A 21,009-nucleotide genomic window follows, 5' to 3' on the forward strand; every position below is an offset into this window, starting at 1 on the left:
TGATGAGGCCCATGAACAGAAACTTCTACACATCTTCAATTATTCTATCTCAAGCACCATTCACCCGGATAGAGTTGTCTCGAATACGTTCTCTCCTGCTTCCCGCACCGACAGAAGGGTTCGTTCTACCACCTCATACAGCTCGCAACCCTCATGGAGAACCAATAGAAGCGGCGGTGTTGATACCGCTCATGAACGTCGATAACCGGCCTCATATTCTTTTTGAAGTCAGGTCGAGTGGTATGAGGTCTCATGCTGGTGAAGTGAGGTGAGGTAGGTTTGTCTTCATCCGGTTTTTTATATCCTCAATCTTTATCACTATATACGCTATCCTCGCTCGAAGTGTCTATAAGTACCCTTTCCCTCATTTCTCTCCCCTTGGCCTAACCTCTTTGTCTTGCACCTGATTTGCCTCTCTGAACCAAACTATACTTCTCTCCTTTCTTTGAAACTTCGTTTAAATTGCTTTACCCTTGTCCGATAGTCTTCAGATACAATTTCCTAGACTCATCTCCAGTTATATTATTCATATATCTACAATCCACTATCTGCCCCCTCCCCAATTTCAGTACAGTTCAGTTGGCTAATGTCACGGCATCGTACATGACCTGACTCTCAGTCCAAATTGACTTATGAGTCCCCTCCACTGACGTCCAGCTTTCCAGGTGGGAAATCCGATCCTGTCAGTATCCCCCTTCTTTCGAGATACAAAGAGCTAATTTAAGACCGACTCATCATTAATCTCCACAGCTCTTCGTGAAGCTGAAGAAGAATTATCATTATCTCCTTCCAATGTTGAGATTTTGGGTTCCATGGGACCAGAATATAGTTTAGGAAATAAAACTCGTGTTTGGCCCATTATCGTGAGTAGTATTTCTTTCAGTTTACATTTCATGACTTTTTCATCTTGGTCCCTATTTACCGAATTGATTTCATACTTATCACCCAATCATCATACTCATTTCTTCTATCTTTCTTCCCGTCTACTCTTCTGACATTTCTTGCTTGAGTGTGTGTTTTAGACGATACTCGTACTGTATCACACATGATACACATCATGAAGAACATGACGTTCAATGGACATGATCATGTCTCGCACCACATCCCTTTTTTCACTAGTATCAAAGATCCCTGTTGTCATGTCGACAATAATCAGGGAGCTCATAATATTTAGGGATTCATCCATTCTCATACCCCTACACCCAATCTCGAAATCCCAATATCTCATCCTCTCAACTTACATCCTTCTCCATCGGAAGTATCTCAAATCCTTTGTATACCCTTATCCACAATATCGGACCCAAACAGACATACAATACATCATTTCCGTTTGAATGTCCATCGTCCATATTACAAGATTCAAATAGGAGATCTGACTCCTCAGAATGACGATTTGGAAATTTGGGGATTGAGCGGATGGTTTTTGAATAATCTCGCTTGGCGATTGAGATGGTGGGATAGACCTTTGGATTGACTTCTGTTCATTGATCCTTTACGAATCCTCTTCAAGTCTTTCAAGTTCGACGAAGACGGAGACAGACATGGAGTTGAGATGAAGATGACTTGAGAAGAGGGAATTTCATACGATTAAAAATGGGTGAAAAGCATATTGCCAAGAATTAGTACATTGGGAAACGTTGCATTGGGCATGTCGCATACAGAAAGTCAATTGAGGTATGCATGTTGTACAAAATGTAAATTCACCCTCCAGGGGATGAAATCAGATTCCCAAGATGATGATGAAATGCTAATACAAGCTTTGTGTATATACAATACTAGTGATATACAGTACAAACAATGTCAAGATGTTCACATGATCCTGAAGCTTTGTTTCTGTTTGTCAATATCGTATCAGAGGAAGACGACGGACACTCACCAAATAAGCATCACGTATCAGATCAGCCGCACTTGGTCCTTCGATCTTCATCGGCGTTGCTTGTTGGGCCTTGAGATCAGCACTATTTCTTTGTTCGACCTCTCTTCCGAGGCACATTTTTCACTTCGTCCAACACAAGAAATTATCTTCTGACTTTCTGTAGGAGTGAAAGAGGCATGTTGCAAGCTGTCTCAGAGAAGATTCATAGCCGAAAGGTGTAGTGTACAAGACCTGGTCCAAAGACGGACATGCAGAGAGAAGGGGTCGAGAAAGTAAGTAAGCAGAACAGTCGACCCACCTCAAAACACCCACTCCATCTACTCATCTCACTCGCAGGTGTAGAAGCTGTGATAGTTCGACTATCATCATCCGAATCATCTTCGTCCGAGTCGGAATTCCATTGCCATACGCTCTTTTCTAAATGTTCCACCTCTTCCCTCTCTTCATCATCATCGACCTCCATATCCACACAGCTGATTCGTTGATCCCCCGAGTCTTCGTAATTACACGTTAGATCCCAGGTTGGTGAACTTATACGTGATCTGATGTTGTCATGGCTTGAGGAAGACGCCAATGAGTTGTGAGAAGGAGAGGGAGAATTGCGGGAGAAATCATGAGAAGAGTGATGGTATGGAGAAGAGGACGGAGGGGACTTGTATAAGGCGGCATAGGAGGAAGTAGTGTGAGGCGAAGGTGAAGGTGGCGGTACCGTGGGTCTTCTATATGGTCGTGATGGAGCGGCTCCATCTGGAGATTCGGGTGAAGCGGGTGGTGTCAATGGGCCCTTAGTCGATGGTACTAATGTTCCTCTATTCGGTGGCATAGGAAAAGAAGCGAGAACACCTTCATCTTCCCCTGCTGAAAAGACATCTCTAATTACACCTGATGAGAAAGTCGGTGGCGCAGAGGCTGACGGCTGACCAGAGGAGGAAGAGGAGCTTGAAGTATTATGAAGTCGATCTAGGAATACCGTTTCCCATTCTCTCCCCCAGCCACCCACGGTTAACGGACACATATCCGATGTGCCCCTACTAGCACTGACTTGCGGGGGAGAAGGTGCCGGTCTCGGTGTCGTCCAAGAAGGTTGAAAGATGTCCGAGCGGCCAGACAGTCGGGTACCAGGCGTTTCAGTTGTTGTCAAAGGTGTTGCGGGAAGTACTGCTGAGAACGGGGTGGAAGTGAGGGTCGACAATGGTCCTGAGATGGGTGTGGTAGGGGGAGACGGAGGAGGACGAGGTGAGAGAAGTTGATTTCCTCGAGTGATGGACCATGGTGAAGCTGCGAGTGGGTCGACGAGTACGAATTTCAATTGAGGGATTGTCTTTTCTTCAGACACGGGAGTTTCGGGAAGATCTATCGTCCTAGAAATGGAAGGGGTGAAAGGGGTGATAGGTCGACGTGGGGAATCTCGAGATGGTCGACGACGGTGAAGTAGTTTACGATTCTCATTTGAGTTCGGCATCAGTGAAAGTCTCTTTTGTTCCAATGGTCCGGATATTCGAAGAGTGTTTGGTTTGAGATCAGAAGATTAAGAATGGAAGATCGACCACTGAAGGTATTTGATTTGTTAACAAAAGCGTAGAAAGACCGAGCGGGATAGCGGGAAGGGAGAGAGGAAGGGATTGTGAGTAGAGGATGAAAGCTAAAAAGCACGAGTAACTCGAGCACTGTAAGACGCGTTGGGTACCACACTTTGACACGGTCAGGAGGTGTAGAAAGGATTTGATGATCCCCTTCGCGTCCATGATGAAGGGAACCAGAGGTGTGTGACACAAAGGATTAGACGTTCATCTTTCCTAGTATCACTGCTTGCATCAGCTCGTGGGCTCGTGGATCTATCCGGGTGTTTATGGTAAGACAGACAAAGGGCGGACCTTGAAACATCTCATGAAAGATGAATTCTAAGTGAGAAGGAACGCCGAGAGTGCTCGGACTCAATGACAGGATGGCATAGAGGAGAGGGGAGGAATGGCGGAGTTGGTAGAAGTGAGTGAGGTAAAGGAATCAAGGGGTAAGAGAGAGGGTGAAGGGAACAGGGAGGAGGGAAAAGGAAAAGGACGTCCGTTAGAAGATCTACCATCAGTAGCGTGAGAGAGACTTCCTTTTGACCTTGAAGTCAAAATCTGAAGACAGAGTAGTAAAAGGGGATAGTTACCGTACGTAGAGTCACTCCCTTGCTCAATCAAAGATTCTATGGTAAAGACCTTTATCAAGTTTGTGTTCACGTCAAGAGTTCTTGGAGTGACCGTGCCTTGTCCCAATGTCATGGAGACTTGTCCGAATTCGTGATAAAGTACCGGTTTCAGATGTCGGAGGGACGATGGAGGCCTCTAATAGTCTGCGGATGACCCAGCGGCCAGCGGATACTCAACTGTTGACAGAGGGGTCTTTTCAATACAACTCATTCATTCTTCTGGGAATTTGGGGCTCTCCTGAAACTCTGGAGCCGCAGCGCGCGGCGATCGCGGCGCCATTCCGAGTGGCACCAGATACGAGTATGATGTCCTCCTTGAAATCTTCAAGGGTGAACGATCGAACGAAGACTGACTACACCAAAGTAACATTTAGAGAAACTACTACCTTGGATAGTGAACTGTATGCTCTTGAGCCTCTGAGTGTATGTATGTGGGTCGTTGTTCAAAGACTCCTCGCCCTCAATCTGAACACACGAATAATTGGGGGTGTCACCTTTTCGCACGCGTCGTGCCTGGGGACGGGAACAAGGACATGGCTCGCCGCGGCATGCAGTGCAATCGGGAAGAGTTTTACTTCCAAAAGTTGACAATTGACCCCTTGTTGCCGTTGTCACTTTTGACACATGTTCATCTCTGATCTCTCAAGCTCTGTACAAACGGTATTGTCATCGTCGACAAATTCGTCTATTCGGTCTCAAATCATGAAACGTTAAAGTGATCGCGAGTATCAATTTATATAAACTTGCTCCCATTCGGTCATCTCGGGGTTGGGGACCCACGTCGTAGTTTAAACTTACGTAGGGAAGGAAGGAAGGAAAGGAAAGAATAATATACACGACCATCCTTTTTTCACATCAATCTTCGACTCCTCCTCTTGGTATCATCATCCTTCATCAACTCACACGCGCTAAATCTCTTCCTCTTATCTCTCCTCTGGTCACACACGAATCTTCCTTCACGCGTTATCCACGTCGAATGACGTTGAGATTCTTCACCACCTGCTCTTGAAATCTAAGCAATAAGGTGAGCTTTGTCTTCATCACCTTCGTTGGTCGTACGTCGGCTTGTCGGTCTCGATGACTCACTGATCACTGACGAAGCAGTATCGCTAAGATAATCATCCTTTGTCTTTAAATCGTCACACTTTTGACACTCCGGTCTCACAACGACATATCCCCCACCCTCTATCTTATCCTTCTGGTCAAGTGAGATTCAGATAATCATGTGGTTATTCGGCCTTCAGTCGATATTGTTCATCCTTCCCTATCTCCCCCTTCTTCTAGCACAATCATCATCTGTCACAGCCACACCTTCAGCTAGCGGGACCCCAAACCTGGTCGTTTTCTCTGCACCCACTCTTGGAGTGTGTAGTCCTGGCAAGTGAGTTTTTCAAACTGGACGAGAGATTGGAGGCGGATGATGGGACTGACATGACAGATTTACTTGGAGTTTAAATAATGAAGATGCTTCAAAGTATCAGATCACGCTTCGAGCTATTAACGTGGGAATCGATCAATCCATCCCTCCTGCTCCATCTTCAACTATCACATCTACTACTTCCAGCACTTCCAGCTCCAGCCCTGGTACCAGTACAACTTCATCCCGTTCTGCCTCTGCTACCACCACAGCAGCATTGGCCAAAATAGTCAACCGAGCTTCGGTCATCGGCAACACGAACAAAACTCTTCATATCGGTCCAGCTAATGTCGCATGGTCTTTTGAAGCTCTTCCTGTCGAAGCTGGTAGATGGTACATTGCAGGATACGTGAATGATTCAGTTGGGACGATTGGGAAAACCGGTATTTTCAGCGTTATCAATAATGGTTCTACTTCATGTCTTCTCACAGCTACTACTCCAAACACCAGTCCCGATTCAACTATCAGTTCCGACCCCACCATCTCTCATACAACGAGCAGCATCGCCACCGTCCCAATCGGTGCTGCTTCTCAATCCGAATCGAAAGGTTTGTCAGGAGGAGCAATAGGAGGTATAGTAGCCGGTGTCATACTCGGTCTACTCGCTTTGAGTCTATTAGGATGTTTCTTCATACGCCGTCGTCGTCAAAACCGTAGGAAATCACAAGGAGATTTCATCGAACCTTTTAGAACCATGAGTGAATCTCAAGTTAGGGTACCCCCAACGAATTTAGGTATGGGTAGATCAAATAAATCTCCTCCACGTTTATCCGGGTCGCAACCAATAGCATTAGGAGATATGAAAAGTGATTCTGAACATTCATATTCTTCTCGAAAAAGTATCGGCGAATTAGAAGAATCAGAAGGATCATTATCTAATTCACCACCTACCGAAGCTGTTCTTTCACAACTCGGTCCTTCTCATGTTCAAAATGATCATAATCAACCTGATTCTATGGGTAGGAATTCTAGATCTGGTTCTGGACCGGTATTTGACTCAGGATCAGGATCAGGAAGAGGTGAAGGTTCAAGTTTAGGATCAGAATTAGGTATGGGAATAGGACAAAGAATAGGAGATCCATTCGCTACTGCACCTTCAACACCTAGATTACGTGATCCATTCGGTTCACCATCATTAGATCCACAACTCGATCGAAGACGTTCTTCTGGACCTCCCGTCGTACATGGGAGAAATGAGGGATTGAAAGGTATGGAAGTTTTGAGAGGTAGACAAGATGTTAGAAGACCTTCGACTGGTGTTGGAGAAGGAAAAGTAGGAGTTCCAATGGTTAGAACTTCAAGTACAAGAAGAAAACCTGTTCCTTCTTTAGGTCCGGAATTGAGGGAATTGGATAGGGAAATGCAGGAAAGAAGAAGAAGAGCGAGTGAAGATCAAGTAAAGGTAGCTACGTTGGGAAAGAGTTTTACTCTTCAACCGGATTTACCTTTACATCGGTAGTCAATTGACGTTGGTTTGATCAACATCACCTCAACATTGATCTACATCCTAAATCTCTTATCGTTGAGACGACTTGGCCCATTCTTTCCCCTCGAATTATTACGTTTTCCCCACGACCTGTACTTTTCTTGATGATGATCTTCACGCACATCGCAACTACCATTTCTCCACTCGTCTTTGTTCTAACCAGCTCAAATGGGACGACACAAATGTTTTACGTCAAAATATCACCATACATCCTACCGAAGTGAATGTCGTCTCTCTCGGTCCCCCGGGTTGTAGCTGGATCTACAAGTGGATCAGACATCAAATAAGAGTATCGTATGGGAGATGAAGAAATAGCACCTGGATCACCTCGATGGTTCCATCGAAAAAATGTTATCATCTCCTAGAACATACTCGATGTAATTTTCTTCTTTCCGAGGATGACAAATGGTACAATGAATGACTTGATGCATAATTGTCAATTGGGTAACAATCTCTAACCATTCCATCACCACCCGATAAATACCATAAATGTTAAATCGTCTACTTGTATCTTTGTTCATGATGATTTAACGCGGACTACGAAGATTGATCTTCTATAGATCGAAGTACCTCAATAAGATGTTCTGCCAGTCCGGGAGGTAAGACAAGAGGACCATTAGAGGTAATTAATCTATATGTGGGCATGGGTGTGTATGTTGATGGTACGATCTATGTATCAGTATCAGTTTTTGCTCGATACAAATCCTTCTTCTACGACCACCGGCGGAAAAAAGAAAATGAAGTCGGGATACCTTGAAAAAGGTTTTCTTCGAAATGAGTTTCTAAGTGAAAGTGGAAAGATAACATAAGTGAAAAAGAGAAGGAATAACCTTTCCATCTTTTACGAAAATAGTCGCTATGATATCTTCTATATCTCCTATTCTTCCTGCTGGAGGAGTCGCTCTTTGGTCTAACGTCAATATCGAATCTCAACTCTTGACTATCACTTCTGAACTTCACCGTTCACTCTTTGCACAAAACCCTTTGCCAACTTTCCAACTTTCCTACTTTCATTCTGTCACAATTTCCACTTCAACCTACCATTCCTTACTGATCCAACTTTGACTCACTAGCTTCCTGATCTCAAACTAGACGATCCTTGGTGACCGTTTTTCGAACTTCATCACCACGCTTCCCTACTCCCCACGTCGTCTTCCTGACCAGGAAGATTAAAGTAGCAAAATGTGTTTTAAAGATGCAGCAAGGGACGATGTAGAGACCAGAATTTATGGAGACAATTCGTAATATATGAGAAATAACAGAAAGTGATTAGTATGGACTAACCGGTGATATGTATATACCCATCTCCAGGTCGGATAGAAGCTTCATATTCCACCTCTGGAGCTTTTGATTCTTTCAATGCTGATTGTATTGATGAATGGAGAGTTTTCCTATACATCATCAATTTCACAGTCACTATTACTGATCTCTCTCTTGCTGCTAGATTGTCAAGTTGACATGTCTCGATATCTATATATTTGACATTCTCTCCCTCAGACCATCGCACGGGGAGACGAAGGATGTAAGATGTCACTTTAGAAAGTAAGTGAAGGAGACACGAATAGGGAAGGTAGAAGTCGATGGGATAGCAATGTGAAAAAGCGAAGATAAGAAGAGAGAAGACCCTCTGAAGGTCTTGGAAAGAAAACTAATGGTAATTTGGTCGAGGAAAGCGAGATACTCACAAAAAATCTGGATTCTCTTTAAAATCACCTAAATTCGTATCGTTCAATACGGGTATCCAACCCAATATACTCTTCTCGTTTCTGGGTGGAAAAGGTAAAAACGTTAATGCTATTTTAGTAGGGTTCGAAAAGGGTAGAGGATGATAATGTAAATAAGGATGATTAGGATCTTTGTTTCCTTTTGTATCTTCTTTATCATTATTATTCACTTCTGTTTTTCTTTTATTTCTGGATGGATCGAATTCCGTATGGTCGGAGAAATGTCTGGTTAGAGGACGGGAAGAGGTAGTTGTGAGACTTCTAGAGTAAGCCGAAGTGGTTGTGAGATTTCTAGAACAAGCCGTAGTGGATGTTGAACGTCCGAAGCGGGACGGAATGGATGTTGAATAATTATCGCGAGACGACGTAGATATGGATTTGAATCTGGATTGGATGGTATATGATCGCAGAGATGAATAAGTAGAGGGTGATACGCTGAAAGAGGGAGAGGGAGGAAAGTACGATCGTCGAATTTCTTTAGGGGAGACTCGAGGTTCAGATAGGCTTAGAAGAGAAGATCCAGGATTGGAGGGTTGAGATGTTGGTCGGACTTGGATGAACCGAGTGGGAATGTAGAGATTGTGTTTGATAGGATGGATCGATTTTGTCAGACTTGAACGACGCATCATGGTGGAGAGCGAGCTGCAGTGGAGGGAGTTGTGGAGGCTGGAATGATATAAGTTATGCAAACTAGGAGGAAAAGCGAAGAAAGTTAGAGAGAAATGTTTTGACGTCATTCTGGAACAAGTTGAATCTTTTCGAAAGTGTCATTAAATCAGTTTACTAGTGGTGATCAATGGACGGATGTTCCACGATGGTCACGACATGCACACAATCATATACATTTCGTGCAATCTTAAACATCAAAAACCATACATGTACAATCTACTGATACCTTCCTACACTTTCACCAAGTGGTGATACGCTCCAAGAAAACCCAGCACTGTATCATTAGCGATTTCACACACTTCATGCCGGATGAATAACGCACAATTGCTGTTGCACCGTTTGAGACAGGTGAGAATCATCCACCACACTATCGAGAGGAACTTCAGAAGTAAACTCTTCGTCAAAGTTGCTAGTGTCGATTGCAGATGCCTAAAATCAGCTCGAATCCTCCTGTCATGACACTCAAGGTCCAGCACAACGATTCACGATCACAGTAGCGTCGCACAGTTGCGGGCCAGTGACAGAAATGACAATGGACAGGGTGGGGTATGATGCAGAAACAAATGACTCACCACAGCAGGTTTGAAAGGAGGTTGGATCTTTTTCGCCCACAATTTCTTGAAATCAATGTGTCTGGCAAAAAAAGGATGGTTCTTGATCTCCTGAGCTCCATTCACGCCCAATCGCTTCGCCGGATCTCTGTTGAGCAACTGAGTAAGAAGAGACCTAGCTTCCGATCCGAATTCCTCGGGGAAACGCAAAGGGTCGGATAGAATTTTACGATACATTTCGTTCGTGTTTTCGTCGTAGAACGGAGGTAGACCGGTCATCTGTAAGATGAGCACTGTACCCATTTTCGAGCTGACGTCAAAGCTCAAGCCATAGCGCGAGAGGAGACGAGTGAGAAGAGAGAGCTTTTCTAACATACCATCTCATAAAGCAATACACCGAGGGTCCACCAATCAACACATTTGGTATATCCATGACCCGACAGCAACTCGGGCGCAAGGCTACCTGTCAGCTCCCAATCTACACACAAACTCTTTACTCACTATTCTGGTGTACCACAAAAAGCTGTCATCAGCAAGATTTCATCGTCTGTACGAAAGACTCACTGTTCGTAGTGTCATTTTCCGTCATGTTCAACTTGCACAGTCCGAAATCGCACAGGGCGATGTGTCCAGTGTAGTCCAGCAATATATTTTCAGGTTTCAAATCCCTAAAATCAGTCAGTCATACCTTGCACACGGCGTAAGTAATCGACTCACCTATAGACTACATTGAATCCATGCAGATGTTCCAAAGCTACGAGCAGCTCCGCAGCGTAGTATCGAGAACGCGTCTCGTTGAACTTGCCCTCTCGTTGCAGGTGATGAAACAGCTCTCCACCATTGATGAAGGCCAATACGAGGTAAAGCTTCTCCTTGGTTTGGAAAGAAAACTTGAGGGGGACGATGAAAGGACAGTTGACTTGGGCAAGAACCGTCCTCTCAGCCAAAGTATGGGTTACTTCGGATCGAGATACAATATGAGCTTTGCGGATAGTCTTGAGAGCGTAGATTCGTAGTGTGTCTCGTTTTCGGACCTGCATGACTTTGCCGAATGATCCTTTTCCTACGACTTTCAGAAGCTCGAATGAGTCGATCGTAAGGGGAGTCTTGTACATTAGCAGCCCCCGGTACTCATATATCAGGAATACTCACATGAGCCGGTTTGAACGACACTTGTATGTGAATCAAGCCGGATCCACTCTGCAATGGAACCCATTCGTCGGTCAAGCGCTGTCGATCAGCCAAAGATCTCAACAGGGGTCAAGCCTCGAAGGTTATCTTTGACCGAGGGGGAAAAAGGAGTCAGGTCTCATGAAAAAGAAAGTTCTCACCCCTGTCTCTAGGTCAGGCGTAAAGCGAATCCCTCCCAAGCACAAATCCGAATTTCCCATATCTTCACCTTCCTTCCCTCCCGTAGACTCGCCATCCTCCGCATGGACAGTGGAACTCGGTTGGGTAGTCCTCAAATACGCCGTGATACTTATCTCACTGATACGTGACACATCAAATGTCGCACTGTACATCCATACCGGTGCGCTCAGATCACCTCCCAGAGCATCAACGAGCACTTCATTCTTGTCGAATTCGAGAACCACATAAGGCAACCACCAGAGCTGTTTGCGTTGAAGGGAATCACGATTGGCTTTTGATGGATGAGTCAGGACCCTGGGGGAGGAAGATAGAGAGGAAGATATGGAAGGCTGGGGATGGGCGTTGAGAGCGGCTTGTACCGGTGCGGGAACATTGACTTTTTGTCAGTCAATCAAAGTTGAAAGGAAAGGGTGAGATAACTTACCTCCTTGTGGTAAGTTAAGACCTTTGCCGGCGGTCACACGAATCTTGAGCATTCCGCTTCTCGCAACAGGGGGATTGGCCGGTGCATCGGGGTTCGGGTTACTAGGTGTAGGTGTGGTAGATCTCGAAGTGTCTGGGACACCAATGGAAGAGGATTTCGAGGAGAGGAAATTGGAAGATTCTTTGATCTCTGTTCGAGGAAGGAAGACAGGCGAGTGACAAAGATGAAGGGGTTAACGAAAAAGCTTGGTCAGCACGTTGTATTATTGTTGCAGACGACCTTGCATTCTGGCAAAACATGATTGAATGGAAGAAGGAGCATCGGGGTACTCACTCTTGCCTAACTTCCACGACATGATGCAAGGGCTGTTCCAATCTCAAATGACCAATAAGAATTGATGGGGGGAGAATGGGCAAAACGGCGTCGTCGTCGTCAGGAACGCGTGAAGGAATGTGGAGGTTTTCGAGTATTGAGGGGATGAGATGACGGCTGAAGAGTTGGTATATGTTCGACCTGATGCCTTGAAGCAGTCAGCAATACCGGGAGACAGTTCGTCCTCACGAGAAGCAAGTTTTCAAAAGCAAGAAGGGGGGATGAGAGGGTAGTGAAGCAGAGATGAATGAGGGTGGGTGGGGATGGGTGGATGGCTTCGGTTAAGTGATCCCACCCCTCGGCCGAGAATTTTCCGCAAGTGTGGCATATCTGTCAACCAGTTCTGGTGCTATGATTGCTCGTAAGTACTGGTGAACACAATATGCCTAGGCACTGGCAATAAGATGGCATGTAGCTATAGCTGTGAACCAGTATCAGACCCTACATCATCGTCTACTCCAGCTCTCTCTTCTTTCTTCCCGAGTTGGACTTCTACTTCTACTCCTCCCCTTGACTTCCGAACGTCTATGTCCATTTCTCTCCCCACCTGACCCTGGCGCCCCTCCACGCCAATTCCCTTGAGGTATAGTCTCCGGCACCAAATCCTTACCTCTTCCTCTGATACTAAGTGAAGGTACACCTTTGGTCCACGATCCATTCTTATCCCTCTCTCCCCATCCGACAGAGGGAACATTCGGTCCTGTACCCGGGGCGAACCTCTGTCCAACGGGTACTTTCGGTTCAGGGACGAAAAGAAAGACAGAAAGAAGATCTCCGGTGATAAATCCGTAATCTTCCAAAGTCTTCTCTTCCACTTTACCACCACGAGGAGCTTCGTCTAATTCCATATCCATTTTTCCGGATTTTGGTAGGTCGAGGGAAGTCATGAGATCCCGTCCGGTGAATGCTACCAAGTCGCGCGATCGATATAAACCCCGTTGAGATGCATCCACATAAACATGTCTGAAAGCGTACCGTGCTAGAGGGGAGCGATAGAGAGGGGGGAAACAGGGAAGGAGGGTTTGGATCAGGGAAGTGGGTGTGGAGTGTTTCCTACATCGATCAGCAGGTGTTGAAATGATAGCGGCATAGCCTTCCGTGTGAAACAAGGCTACAAGAGGGAGAGTCAGACACGGAGAAGAAGAGTGGGCAGGGTAGAATCACTCACCAACCGTACACAGGAAATTCATCCCGCAGTGGAAACTTGCCTTCATCAAAATCCACCAGCGGAGTATGTCTTCCTTTGGTCACAAAGATACGTATGAGGAACGGGCATGTCTGTGAAAGTTAGCAAACGTGACCACTTCACGACACAGATTGCTCCACTACTTATGTCCACTTCCCTCCCCAAATAGACGGTGTGCTAAAACGCGAGTAAGGGTCAGCGCACCGAAGAGAAGAGTCACTCACGCTCTCCCCTCTGGAAGGACTACGCTCATCGACTGGCGAATGTGTTCTCGACCTGGAGTATGTAGGGGATCTGGGCATTTTATGGTGTAGCTGAATTGAACCACTCAGTACTAGGAAAGCCAAAAGTTCTGCGTCAAAACGCACCCAGGCATTGAAGAGGACATTTCGTGCGTGCAAATCGGGGGGATCGAAAAAGCTATAGACCCCGGTGATCGGGCGGGCCTCTATGAGAAATGTTGGCACACGACCGTCACTCTGCAGTCTGGGTGTTCATCCTCGCCCACACCAGCCCAGTTTCTCCAGTGCTCAGTCCCTCAACCCTCGTTCTGGATCTCTGGCACAGCAGATGTAAATGTCCGAGTGAAGAAAGAGCTATCAGAACTCGCTAGGTTCAAAACGCTTGAGAATTCCTCTTGACCATGTCTAGGCTGGTGAGTGTATCTCTGCTGCTAGTCGCATGCTGACAGCTGATGATCTAGGATAGTAAAATGGCCAGGCATCTTGTGTCTGGGAGAGTCCCTAAATCGATCGTATCTCCCTCGCTGAGGTTGTCGCTACCTACCCGCTCTCCCCTCCCTGTCGGTCCCGGGCCGTCGACATGGTGGCATTCCACCGCTCGCCCTCTGGCCCTATGTGTCAGACTACACTCGACTGTGCCCCTCTCTCACACTAAGAACTCGTCTACTTCATCCGATATCACAAAGAGTCCTAATTCCTCATCCTCGGCGACCACAGAAGAGGCACACAACTCGTATTACCGCCTGAAACCCGTCATAGACTCGTTCGAAGCTCCTATCGACTGGGCAGTGGCTTATGGTTCCGGTGTCATCCGTCAGGCCAATCGGTCTCCTTCAGACGAAGTGAGTACCACACCCTCGCTATTCATTAGAAGTCGCTGATACATCAGCCACCATTAACAGATTTATTGATATCCACACCAGAACCATATCGTTTTCATCAAATAAACATGCGTCAAAACCCTTCTCATTATCCTGCCTACGCCCGATGGATGGGACCAAGATGGGTAGCAGCTATACAGGAGAGATTAGGAGCCGAGGTCTGGTATGTCACTATGGTCACTGTGGCTGGTGTCGTAAGTGTTTCTCATCGTGTCACGCATTTCCTCATCTCTCAATGCTTGGGTATACGTTGGAAGGACGTACTTCTTTCTGATGGTAAACAAGAGCTGATGTCAGAACATCAAATATGGTGTTATATCAACTTCTGCATTGAAAAGAGATCTAGAAGAATGGACCACCCTGTACGTTGCCGGTCGGCTGCATAAACCCGTGAGCACATTTACCATACGTCCGTTCTGTTCTCACTCACAGGTTTTGTCTCTTGTATCTACACCAACTCTCGAGTCGGCTCTCCGGACTAACCTTCGTTCAGCCGCGAGTGTTGCCTTGTTGGGACTAGGACCCACGTTCTCCGAGCTCGCTCTATGGGAGCAAATAGCCGGGCTGTCGTACTCTGGTGATCCGAGGATGTCTGTGCCCGGAGCTGAAAATCCGGAGAAAGTTAAGAATATCGTCCGTGGAGAAGGGGTGCTGGATGGGTTCAGAAAGCTGTATGGGAGACATTTGGCCAAGATGTCGCTTGAGTGGGAGAATGAGAAGTCGTACAAGGGCTGGAGAGGGATGGGCGAGGAAGGATTGGTGGTGAGTGCGGTTGCGATTCCTGTCACTCAAACCATATACCCCTTGCATTCAGAAACTTTTTGTTCCTCGTCCGAGCTACGCTGCTCATGATAAGAACTTCCGAGTTATAAGAGCTCGAAAAAACAACTTCAGCGCTGAGCAATAGCAACCTGACTCTACCGAACACTACATCTCGTTACTCTCTTCCCTACCCGCCAATCTCCGATCCAAGGTAGCTCGACAGTTCCGACCGACCATAGTCGGATCCCTCATCTCCTCCGAGGGTAGACAATCATTACGCTTTTCCTCTCCGTCCCTTCGTCAAGGACAGTTCCCAATCTCGACTATCTCTGACGTGACATCTGCAGAAAATGGTGAGTTTTGGAAACAAGTAGTTCAAGATCCGAGGTATAAAGCGGTGGTGCAAAATGGTGTGTCATCCAGCTTTCTTGTTCCTAAGGCTTCAAGCTGATAAGTAGAACTACGACATATAGTTCGAAGACCAGCTTTGACTCAATCTATAAAAGGTCTTTTCACCGCTGGATTGAGTAAAAGTGTTTGGTATTCATGGGCGAAAGTGAGGAAGTGGTTAAAATCAAGACGGAAGGGCAAGGTATAGCTCAGAAACGACGCACACGATAGATACATATAAACGATATGGCAGAAATGAGTATATGATCATGAATGCATCTTCATTCTCCACTATACATTGTGGGTTTGCACATTCAGTACAGGCGACAGGCAAGCAATATGCCGACCAGGGCAGATACCAGCAATCCCATTACGATGCCACTGCCACAACCACAAAGGGTACTTATAAAAGTGACAAACTACTTCTCTCACATTCCACATTGATATTTCTTATGACTCGCAATCATATCCTCCTTCACTCAAAGGTCATCTACTTTATTCCTCAATTAGAACACTATAAGCTGTCTTTCCATCTCGCCAATTTATTCTACATTGAATATCGGGACTGAATTCCTACACTCACTCACCAAACAACGATCTCAACGATCTTCCCAACTAATCCTCCCCCGGACCGAACCCATCCTTCAAACTGTCTTCCATCCGCCTCAGACCTAAAACCATGTCTTCCCTCTTACCTCTCTCAGGACCAGGACCATCTTCGAACTCTGGGAGATATCTAGAAACAGAATTTGATGTCCCTAGATCAGATAGAAGTTTACCTTTGGTTTTGAGGAGATTAACAAAATTCAAAGCTATGGTGAGTTTTTCTTTTCTCCTTATCTGATTTACCTCTCCTTGATAACATACCATGTCATACCTTCATGATTGTCCCTCTTTTCATCTCACTATTGATATTCTCATTGAGATTGTATGCGGTTTTACACTGCAATCAAGTCCTGGACGGTAACTCGGTGGAAAGAAACCCCCTGATGTCTATTGAGATTCTGTTATGAGATGTAATCTTGATCCAGATCTGAGTTGATCATATCTCTTGAGATCGTGATGATAGAGATGACCAGCTTGGGACAGGGTGAATGCAAAGATGTCTTGAGCTCAGAATTTCCTGATGTGGTAGCTGAGGAGGAAACCAACAGACTGATTAGTAGGACTTCGAATTAGCTTTTTGGCAACTCACTTATCTGGTTGTAGCTCCTAGAAGAGTGTATAAACAGACATATCATCAGTGAGTTATCATCTTAATCTTATTGAAATGGACTGATGGATAGTAAACAGACTAAAAATGTCTGGGCAAGGGACGAGTGAGTTGTTGTTACTTTCACCTCATACAACTTATCTTCCTACTTCTCTCACGAAGTGTCTGGTTCCTCCTTGTCAGTGGTATCGATGATTTGTGGACCAAACATGAGGTCATATGAGTCACTCATGCTATCGATCTACAACAATTCTCTCGTGATGCTAGAACCAGGGAATGCTTTGGATATTGTGAAGGAGTCGGATGTAATAGATTTGGGAGCATAGGAACCTGAAGAAGATCGAGAGAATTATTAAAAGATAAGAGGAATCTCCTTGTGGACGGAGAGATGTTCTAAGTAATCAAAAGAGTATAACGCTGATATCATAGCCCGGCAATGTTACTCCTCATCTCTGCTTCATTGGCAATAGTCGGATTAGCTTGGTCATTAGTTTATCGTAGATCTATGATAGAAACGATGTTGGTGATTCTCAAAATGGTTTTCCGTAAGTTTCTTCCTCCACATCTATCATCAACCTTCTCACTCACAAACATATACGACATCTTGTGTCTTTCTCCCCCATCTCCTTCCATTTTGTCATTCCTTAGTGGTCTGTGATGTGGAACAACTGAAATCGGATCTTTTGGCCATCTACGGAAAATACATGATCCTTAATTTCCAACCCGAGTCAAATCGGTGTAAAGTGCACTTCGGGTGAACATCCACCGAAATGTCTTATCCAAGCGAAAACATGTCTAAAACTGAGAACAAAACGAAGTGGGATGAAAATACACAAATCCACAAGTAAAAGCAATGCTAATTCACAGGCGACTTCCTTCTTTCATCACTTATCATAGCTCTGATCCTTTACATACTCACCAACCGACTTCTTTTATCTCCAGCCGCTTCATACTCTAACGAAAATCGAGTAGAATTCACATACGCTTTTGACGTTGCTGTTAATTCCTTTTTTCCAGCTTTTCTCGCTGTTTATGTGGCTTTGTTACCGCTGGTTGGGGTGGTAGTTAGAGATAATTGGGTTTGTTTGTTTTTTGGAAAGTGAGTACTCTACTCTACTGTCTCTTGAGTTTCATCTCTTGTTCTTTTTTTACTTCTTTCCCTACCTTCAATCGTTAAAGATACGGTCCGGCGGTATATCTTCCATTCGCAAGTTATCTGGATCATGATATATATCGTACGGAGTGAATGGCTTGCTGAGAAGAGTCACAGCAATAAGTCGCGGGTGTTGGGTGATTGACGATGGATGGTGGCCGATGAATGACGGAGACAACACTGACCCAGCAGCACTCTCTTCCTCGTCGCCGGAATACAATACGTCTACGTCACATATCTCGGTTACGCCGCTTTACCATTTGTGGCCCGTAGTCAGATCTTGCTCTCCCCACTTTTGCCCATCTTTGGAGGGTAAGTCTATCAAATCTACATACCTAAAATACCGTCACTGACGCATCAGTTATCTGCTCAGTCTACTTGGCTTCAACATTGCTAGACATACCCTTCAGCTTTACTTCGGTCAGCCATGGCATCAGTCCCCCACCTGAATTAATCTCCGTTCTCTTACAATACATTCGAGGTTTGCCCAGATCTATCTTACGCGACACGACCATGAAGAGACATGAAATGCATTGCATCAAAGTCGGTACAAAGATAAAACAATTTCCCTGTCCGCGCAGAGAAGAACGCGTGATGTTTCGACATGATGCGAATAGATAAAATAACCTCAAGTGAAGTTGAGAGACATGAGTGGATGTGAATGAATATGACTGTGATGATCCAGCAAAGAGGAGCAGCGCATGGGTATGACTGGGAATTTGTTTTGTGTAGACAAGAGGATACGGGTATGAGGTTTGGAAAAAGATATGAGCACAGCAAGGTTGAAATATCATGATGGGTACACCCCAACAATTGGCTTTTGTCAGCCGAACGTGGTGACGTCCGTTCAACGGTCCTCGCCCCACAGGAGCCGAGCAGGGTTATGAGATTGGGTGGCCAGGGTGGCAGTGGAGCGACGATGTCCCAGAGCCGTGTTGCCAGACATGGAAGAAGTCGAGACTGTGCGAGATACCGTGGGCGTAGCAGGCCAGGGGGTGAAAGGGTTGTTGGGGAATCGATGGGTGTATGTTCCACCACTGACTTCATATGATGCGTTGGAAGAAGTATGGCGATGGTGATAGGCCGGAGCACTTGGAGTGTCAGGTGTGAGGGGCAAGTCCGAGGGGGGGAGGGGAATGTTCGACAGAGCAGCGCTTATCGCCTCGAGTTCGGCGAATAATTGTTGTTGACGAAGTACCAAGTCCGATCGTGAGGATTGCATATCGCCAGAGTAAAAGTCGTATGCGGGTTCACGAAGAACTTCGAAGGAGCTGGTGGATGTCAGCCGTGTTAGGATCAGCGCAGAAGACACTCACTTCGAGTGACTGAAGCCAAGATGCTCATTGGATCCTGGCTTGCCCGTGTGCAGATTACGGACCTTTTTCAGTTCTTTTTGAGCCTGAGGTTAGCTCAAACGACTGTATAAAGGAACCTAGCTTACTTCGGAGTCTGCGATCCGCAACGACAGTTTGGCCCCGGTCCGAGGATGAGATTTCCCATCAAGCTTGGCGTGAGCGTCAGTCTCCCGCACCGAAGCTTACCTTTCTAATCACATGATCAGCTTGCTCTCGGCTCTGTACCCTGAAGTGTCAGTTTTGCCCAGATTACCAGACGCTTGACTCACCTCGCCATGCAAATATCTCGAAGATTGCCCTGACAGTCGGTCAGGCGTTTGCAGGAGACAATCACAGCAGGCTTGACGAGCTCTCGTACATCCTACTATGTCAGTCCAACGAGAGAACAGGGAAGAGTGAGGGTTCACTCACGGCATCGGTGTCATCGGGGGCCAGCCCCTGGATATACATGTTGGATGACTGACGATCTTCTAATGCTCTGTATTCTGTATTCCAGTCTTCCTGCAGATGAGTTCAGTCACTCAGGAGGTTGTAATGTACCCACTCTGCCGAATTCGCAGTCGATCCCGAGAGCGAGCAGTGACCTCATGAAAGCAGAAGCGTGTTCGTGGAAGAGGAATCTGCAGGTGAGCAGCTCATTCACGTACCATACGTTCGAACATACTGAACAAAGGCGTGTCTGCATGGATCAGCGACGCACATGAGACGATCGAAAAACACTCACGGGCCCAGATCATTATTGATTTTGACCGACATGACAGTGCCGAATTTCCTAGCGAACTCGTGCAATTGGTGTTGCGTCATGCTTTTGTTAAAGTGGGGAATGTACACTGGAGCGTAAGCTTCAACTAACTCCAGAATGATTCATACACACCGTTTCTTCCTTGACCCATCGAGCCAAGACCCACCAGGCTCTCTTTGGTCCCCAGATACTGTCCGAACCCATCGTTCTTCGCGTGGAAGCCCGTCACAAGCACAGAATCCGAAGGTGAATGTGCGAGACTGCGCCCTTCGACGGGGGAGAACGAATCGAGACGATTGGATGGACCACGGCAGGAAGGGGTGTCAGTGATGATGCCAGATCGCACGAACGCCTGTTGCTGCTTCAGGAGACGTCGATCAGCACCGGGAGCCGGATTGAACGCAGCGGCCCTCTGAGCATCGGAAGGGAGGTTTGGAGTACTGGGAGATCTGGAGCGAGGACCGTCGATTGGTCCAGGGAAAGAAGTGTCTTCCATGATCACCGAAGACGGAGACAGCATGGTTGAGTGCCATCCTTGACCGAAGCAAGAGGCGACTCGGGAGCCACTCTTTTGATTCGGCGGTGTGATGGTCACAGTAGCTGCAGAGTCGGTTTTCCCGAGAGCACGTGTGCCGTTGATGTCGTTGTGACGAGAGTCCTCTTCAGTCATGAAGGAGGAAATTGAAGTAGCATAGTGTGGATGAGAAGACGAAGTCGTTGATTTTGACGATTCGGTCGGCGCAGGACTGCTGGAGGGAAATGGCTGAGAGTTGTTGGCGGTCATTTTTGATAGGATATTCTACTATCAGCGTCGTACTTCGGTGGTCCAAGAAGACATGGGACAGAGTGGATCAAAGGTCGAAGAGAAGAGAAGAGAAGAGTGGGAAGAGGAGAGAAGAGAAGAGAGGAGAGGGAAGAGAGAAGCGAAGAGAGGTAAGGAGAAAGAGGAGAAGGAAGGTAAACTAAAGCTCACTGGTAAGATGGAGATGCCCCACTTTACT

General features: G+C 46.2%; 10 protein-coding genes across 10 annotated transcripts; 5 read left to right on the plus strand and 5 right to left on the minus strand.

The window, feature by feature from the left end:
• Window positions 1-11: 11 nt before the first annotated feature.
• On the plus strand, window positions 12-1,474 carry TREMEDRAFT_27166 (uncharacterized protein; the record flags this gene model as incomplete). Its single annotated transcript, XM_007002248.1, has 4 exons — window positions 12-268; window positions 658-682; window positions 726-846; window positions 1,260-1,474. The coding sequence occupies 4 exons, from the start codon at window positions 12-14 to the stop codon at window positions 1,472-1,474; spliced, it is 618 nt and encodes a 205-aa protein (XP_007002310.1).
• A 366-nt stretch (window positions 1,475-1,840) lies between these two features.
• Window positions 1,841-3,338, minus strand: TREMEDRAFT_60170 (uncharacterized protein; the record flags this gene model as incomplete). The annotated part of the gene is made up of 3 exons (XM_007002677.1): window positions 1,841-1,945; window positions 2,175-2,418; window positions 2,530-3,338. The coding sequence occupies 3 exons, from the start codon at window positions 3,336-3,338 to the stop codon at window positions 1,841-1,843; spliced, it is 1,158 nt and encodes a 385-aa protein (XP_007002739.1).
• Window positions 3,339-4,136: 798 nt separating this feature from the next.
• Window positions 4,137-4,776, plus strand: TREMEDRAFT_60171 (uncharacterized protein; the record flags this gene model as incomplete). The annotated part of the gene is made up of 2 exons (XM_007002678.1): window positions 4,137-4,497; window positions 4,718-4,776. The coding sequence occupies 2 exons, from the start codon at window positions 4,137-4,139 to the stop codon at window positions 4,774-4,776; spliced, it is 420 nt and encodes a 139-aa protein (XP_007002740.1).
• Window positions 4,777-4,785: 9 nt separating this feature from the next.
• TREMEDRAFT_73227 (uncharacterized protein) lies at window positions 4,786-7,418 on the plus strand. The gene is made up of 3 exons (XM_007003044.1): window positions 4,786-5,094; window positions 5,175-5,451; window positions 5,509-7,418. The coding sequence occupies exons 2-3, from the start codon at window positions 5,294-5,296 to the stop codon at window positions 6,944-6,946; spliced, it is 1,596 nt and encodes a 531-aa protein (XP_007003106.1). The 5' UTR covers window positions 4,786-5,094; window positions 5,175-5,293; the 3' UTR covers window positions 6,947-7,418.
• A 101-nt stretch (window positions 7,419-7,519) lies between these two features.
• Window positions 7,520-8,834, minus strand: TREMEDRAFT_18910 (uncharacterized protein; the record flags this gene model as incomplete). The annotated part of the gene is made up of 4 exons (XM_007002181.1): window positions 7,520-7,642; window positions 7,804-7,883; window positions 8,258-8,364; window positions 8,659-8,834. Coding segments are annotated over 4 exons (486 nt in total), but the record flags the coding sequence as incomplete, so codon positions are not given.
• Window positions 8,835-9,524: 690 nt separating this feature from the next.
• On the minus strand, window positions 9,525-12,294 carry TREMEDRAFT_42662 (uncharacterized protein). The gene is made up of 11 exons (XM_007002475.1): window positions 12,046-12,294; window positions 11,713-11,901; window positions 11,249-11,664; window positions 11,070-11,147; window positions 10,635-11,023; window positions 10,482-10,585; window positions 10,419-10,440; window positions 10,295-10,376; window positions 9,939-10,196; window positions 9,689-9,795; window positions 9,525-9,640 (listed from the first exon to the last, which is right to left on the minus strand). The coding sequence occupies exons 1-11, from the start codon at window positions 12,065-12,067 to the stop codon at window positions 9,583-9,585; spliced, it is 1,725 nt and encodes a 574-aa protein (XP_007002537.1). The 5' UTR covers window positions 12,068-12,294; the 3' UTR covers window positions 9,525-9,582.
• A 236-nt stretch (window positions 12,295-12,530) lies between these two features.
• TREMEDRAFT_67635 (uncharacterized protein) lies at window positions 12,531-13,572 on the minus strand (the record flags this gene model as incomplete). The annotated part of the gene is made up of 3 exons (XM_007002922.1): window positions 12,531-13,137; window positions 13,253-13,362; window positions 13,495-13,572. The coding sequence occupies 3 exons, from the start codon at window positions 13,570-13,572 to the stop codon at window positions 12,531-12,533; spliced, it is 795 nt and encodes a 264-aa protein (XP_007002984.1).
• A 671-nt stretch (window positions 13,573-14,243) lies between these two features.
• On the plus strand, window positions 14,244-15,738 carry TREMEDRAFT_16117 (uncharacterized protein; the record flags this gene model as incomplete). The annotated part of the gene is made up of 6 exons (XM_007002175.1): window positions 14,244-14,354; window positions 14,402-14,587; window positions 14,691-15,155; window positions 15,301-15,366; window positions 15,466-15,565; window positions 15,614-15,738. Coding segments are annotated over 6 exons (1,053 nt in total), but the record flags the coding sequence as incomplete, so codon positions are not given.
• A 267-nt stretch (window positions 15,739-16,005) lies between these two features.
• TREMEDRAFT_42665 (uncharacterized protein) lies at window positions 16,006-18,360 on the plus strand (the record flags this gene model as incomplete). The annotated part of the gene is made up of 7 exons (XM_007002476.1): window positions 16,006-16,362; window positions 16,712-16,788; window positions 16,832-16,864; window positions 17,188-17,303; window positions 17,626-17,857; window positions 18,104-18,223; window positions 18,273-18,360. The coding sequence occupies exons 1-7, from the start codon at window positions 16,225-16,227 to the stop codon at window positions 18,358-18,360; spliced, it is 804 nt and encodes a 267-aa protein (XP_007002538.1). The 5' UTR covers window positions 16,006-16,224.
• Window positions 18,361-18,758: 398 nt separating this feature from the next.
• On the minus strand, window positions 18,759-20,792 carry TREMEDRAFT_60177 (uncharacterized protein; the record flags this gene model as incomplete). The annotated part of the gene is made up of 9 exons (XM_007002679.1): window positions 18,759-19,182; window positions 19,228-19,310; window positions 19,353-19,415; window positions 19,453-19,492; window positions 19,536-19,627; window positions 19,678-19,767; window positions 19,811-19,886; window positions 19,991-20,096; window positions 20,141-20,792. 9 exons carry the CDS (start codon window positions 20,790-20,792, stop codon window positions 18,759-18,761), a joined length of 1,626 nt encoding a protein of 541 aa, XP_007002741.1.
• Window positions 20,793-21,009: the final 217 nt, after the last annotated feature.

Source organism: Tremella mesenterica (genome assembly GCF_000271645.1).
Source record: "Tremella mesenterica DSM 1558 unplaced genomic scaffold TREMEscaffold_2, whole genome shotgun sequence".
In the NCBI taxonomy this organism is placed as follows: domain Eukaryota; kingdom Fungi; phylum Basidiomycota; class Tremellomycetes; order Tremellales; family Tremellaceae; genus Tremella; species Tremella mesenterica.

Bases quoted from the DNA above. Each gene is read 5' to 3' on its own strand.
- TREMEDRAFT_42662 (XM_007002475.1), bottom strand. From the start codon at position 12,067: ATGTCGTGGAAGTTAGGCAAGA. The intron at 11,902-12,045 runs GTGAGTACCCCG...TTCCTCGAACAG, and splicing joins GTCGTGGAAGTTAGGCAAGA to AGATCAAAGAATCTTCCAAT. The intron at 10,586-10,634 runs GTGAGTCGATTA...GACTGATTTTAG, and splicing joins GGATTCAATGTAGTCTATAG to GGATTTGAAACCTGAAAATA.
- TREMEDRAFT_73227 (XM_007003044.1), top strand. From the start codon at position 5,294: ATGTGGTTATTCGGCCTTCAGTCGATATTGTTCATCCTTCCCTATCTC. The intron at 5,452-5,508 runs GTGAGTTTTTCA...CTGACATGACAG, and splicing joins GGAGTGTGTAGTCCTGGCAA to ATTTACTTGGAGTTTAAATA.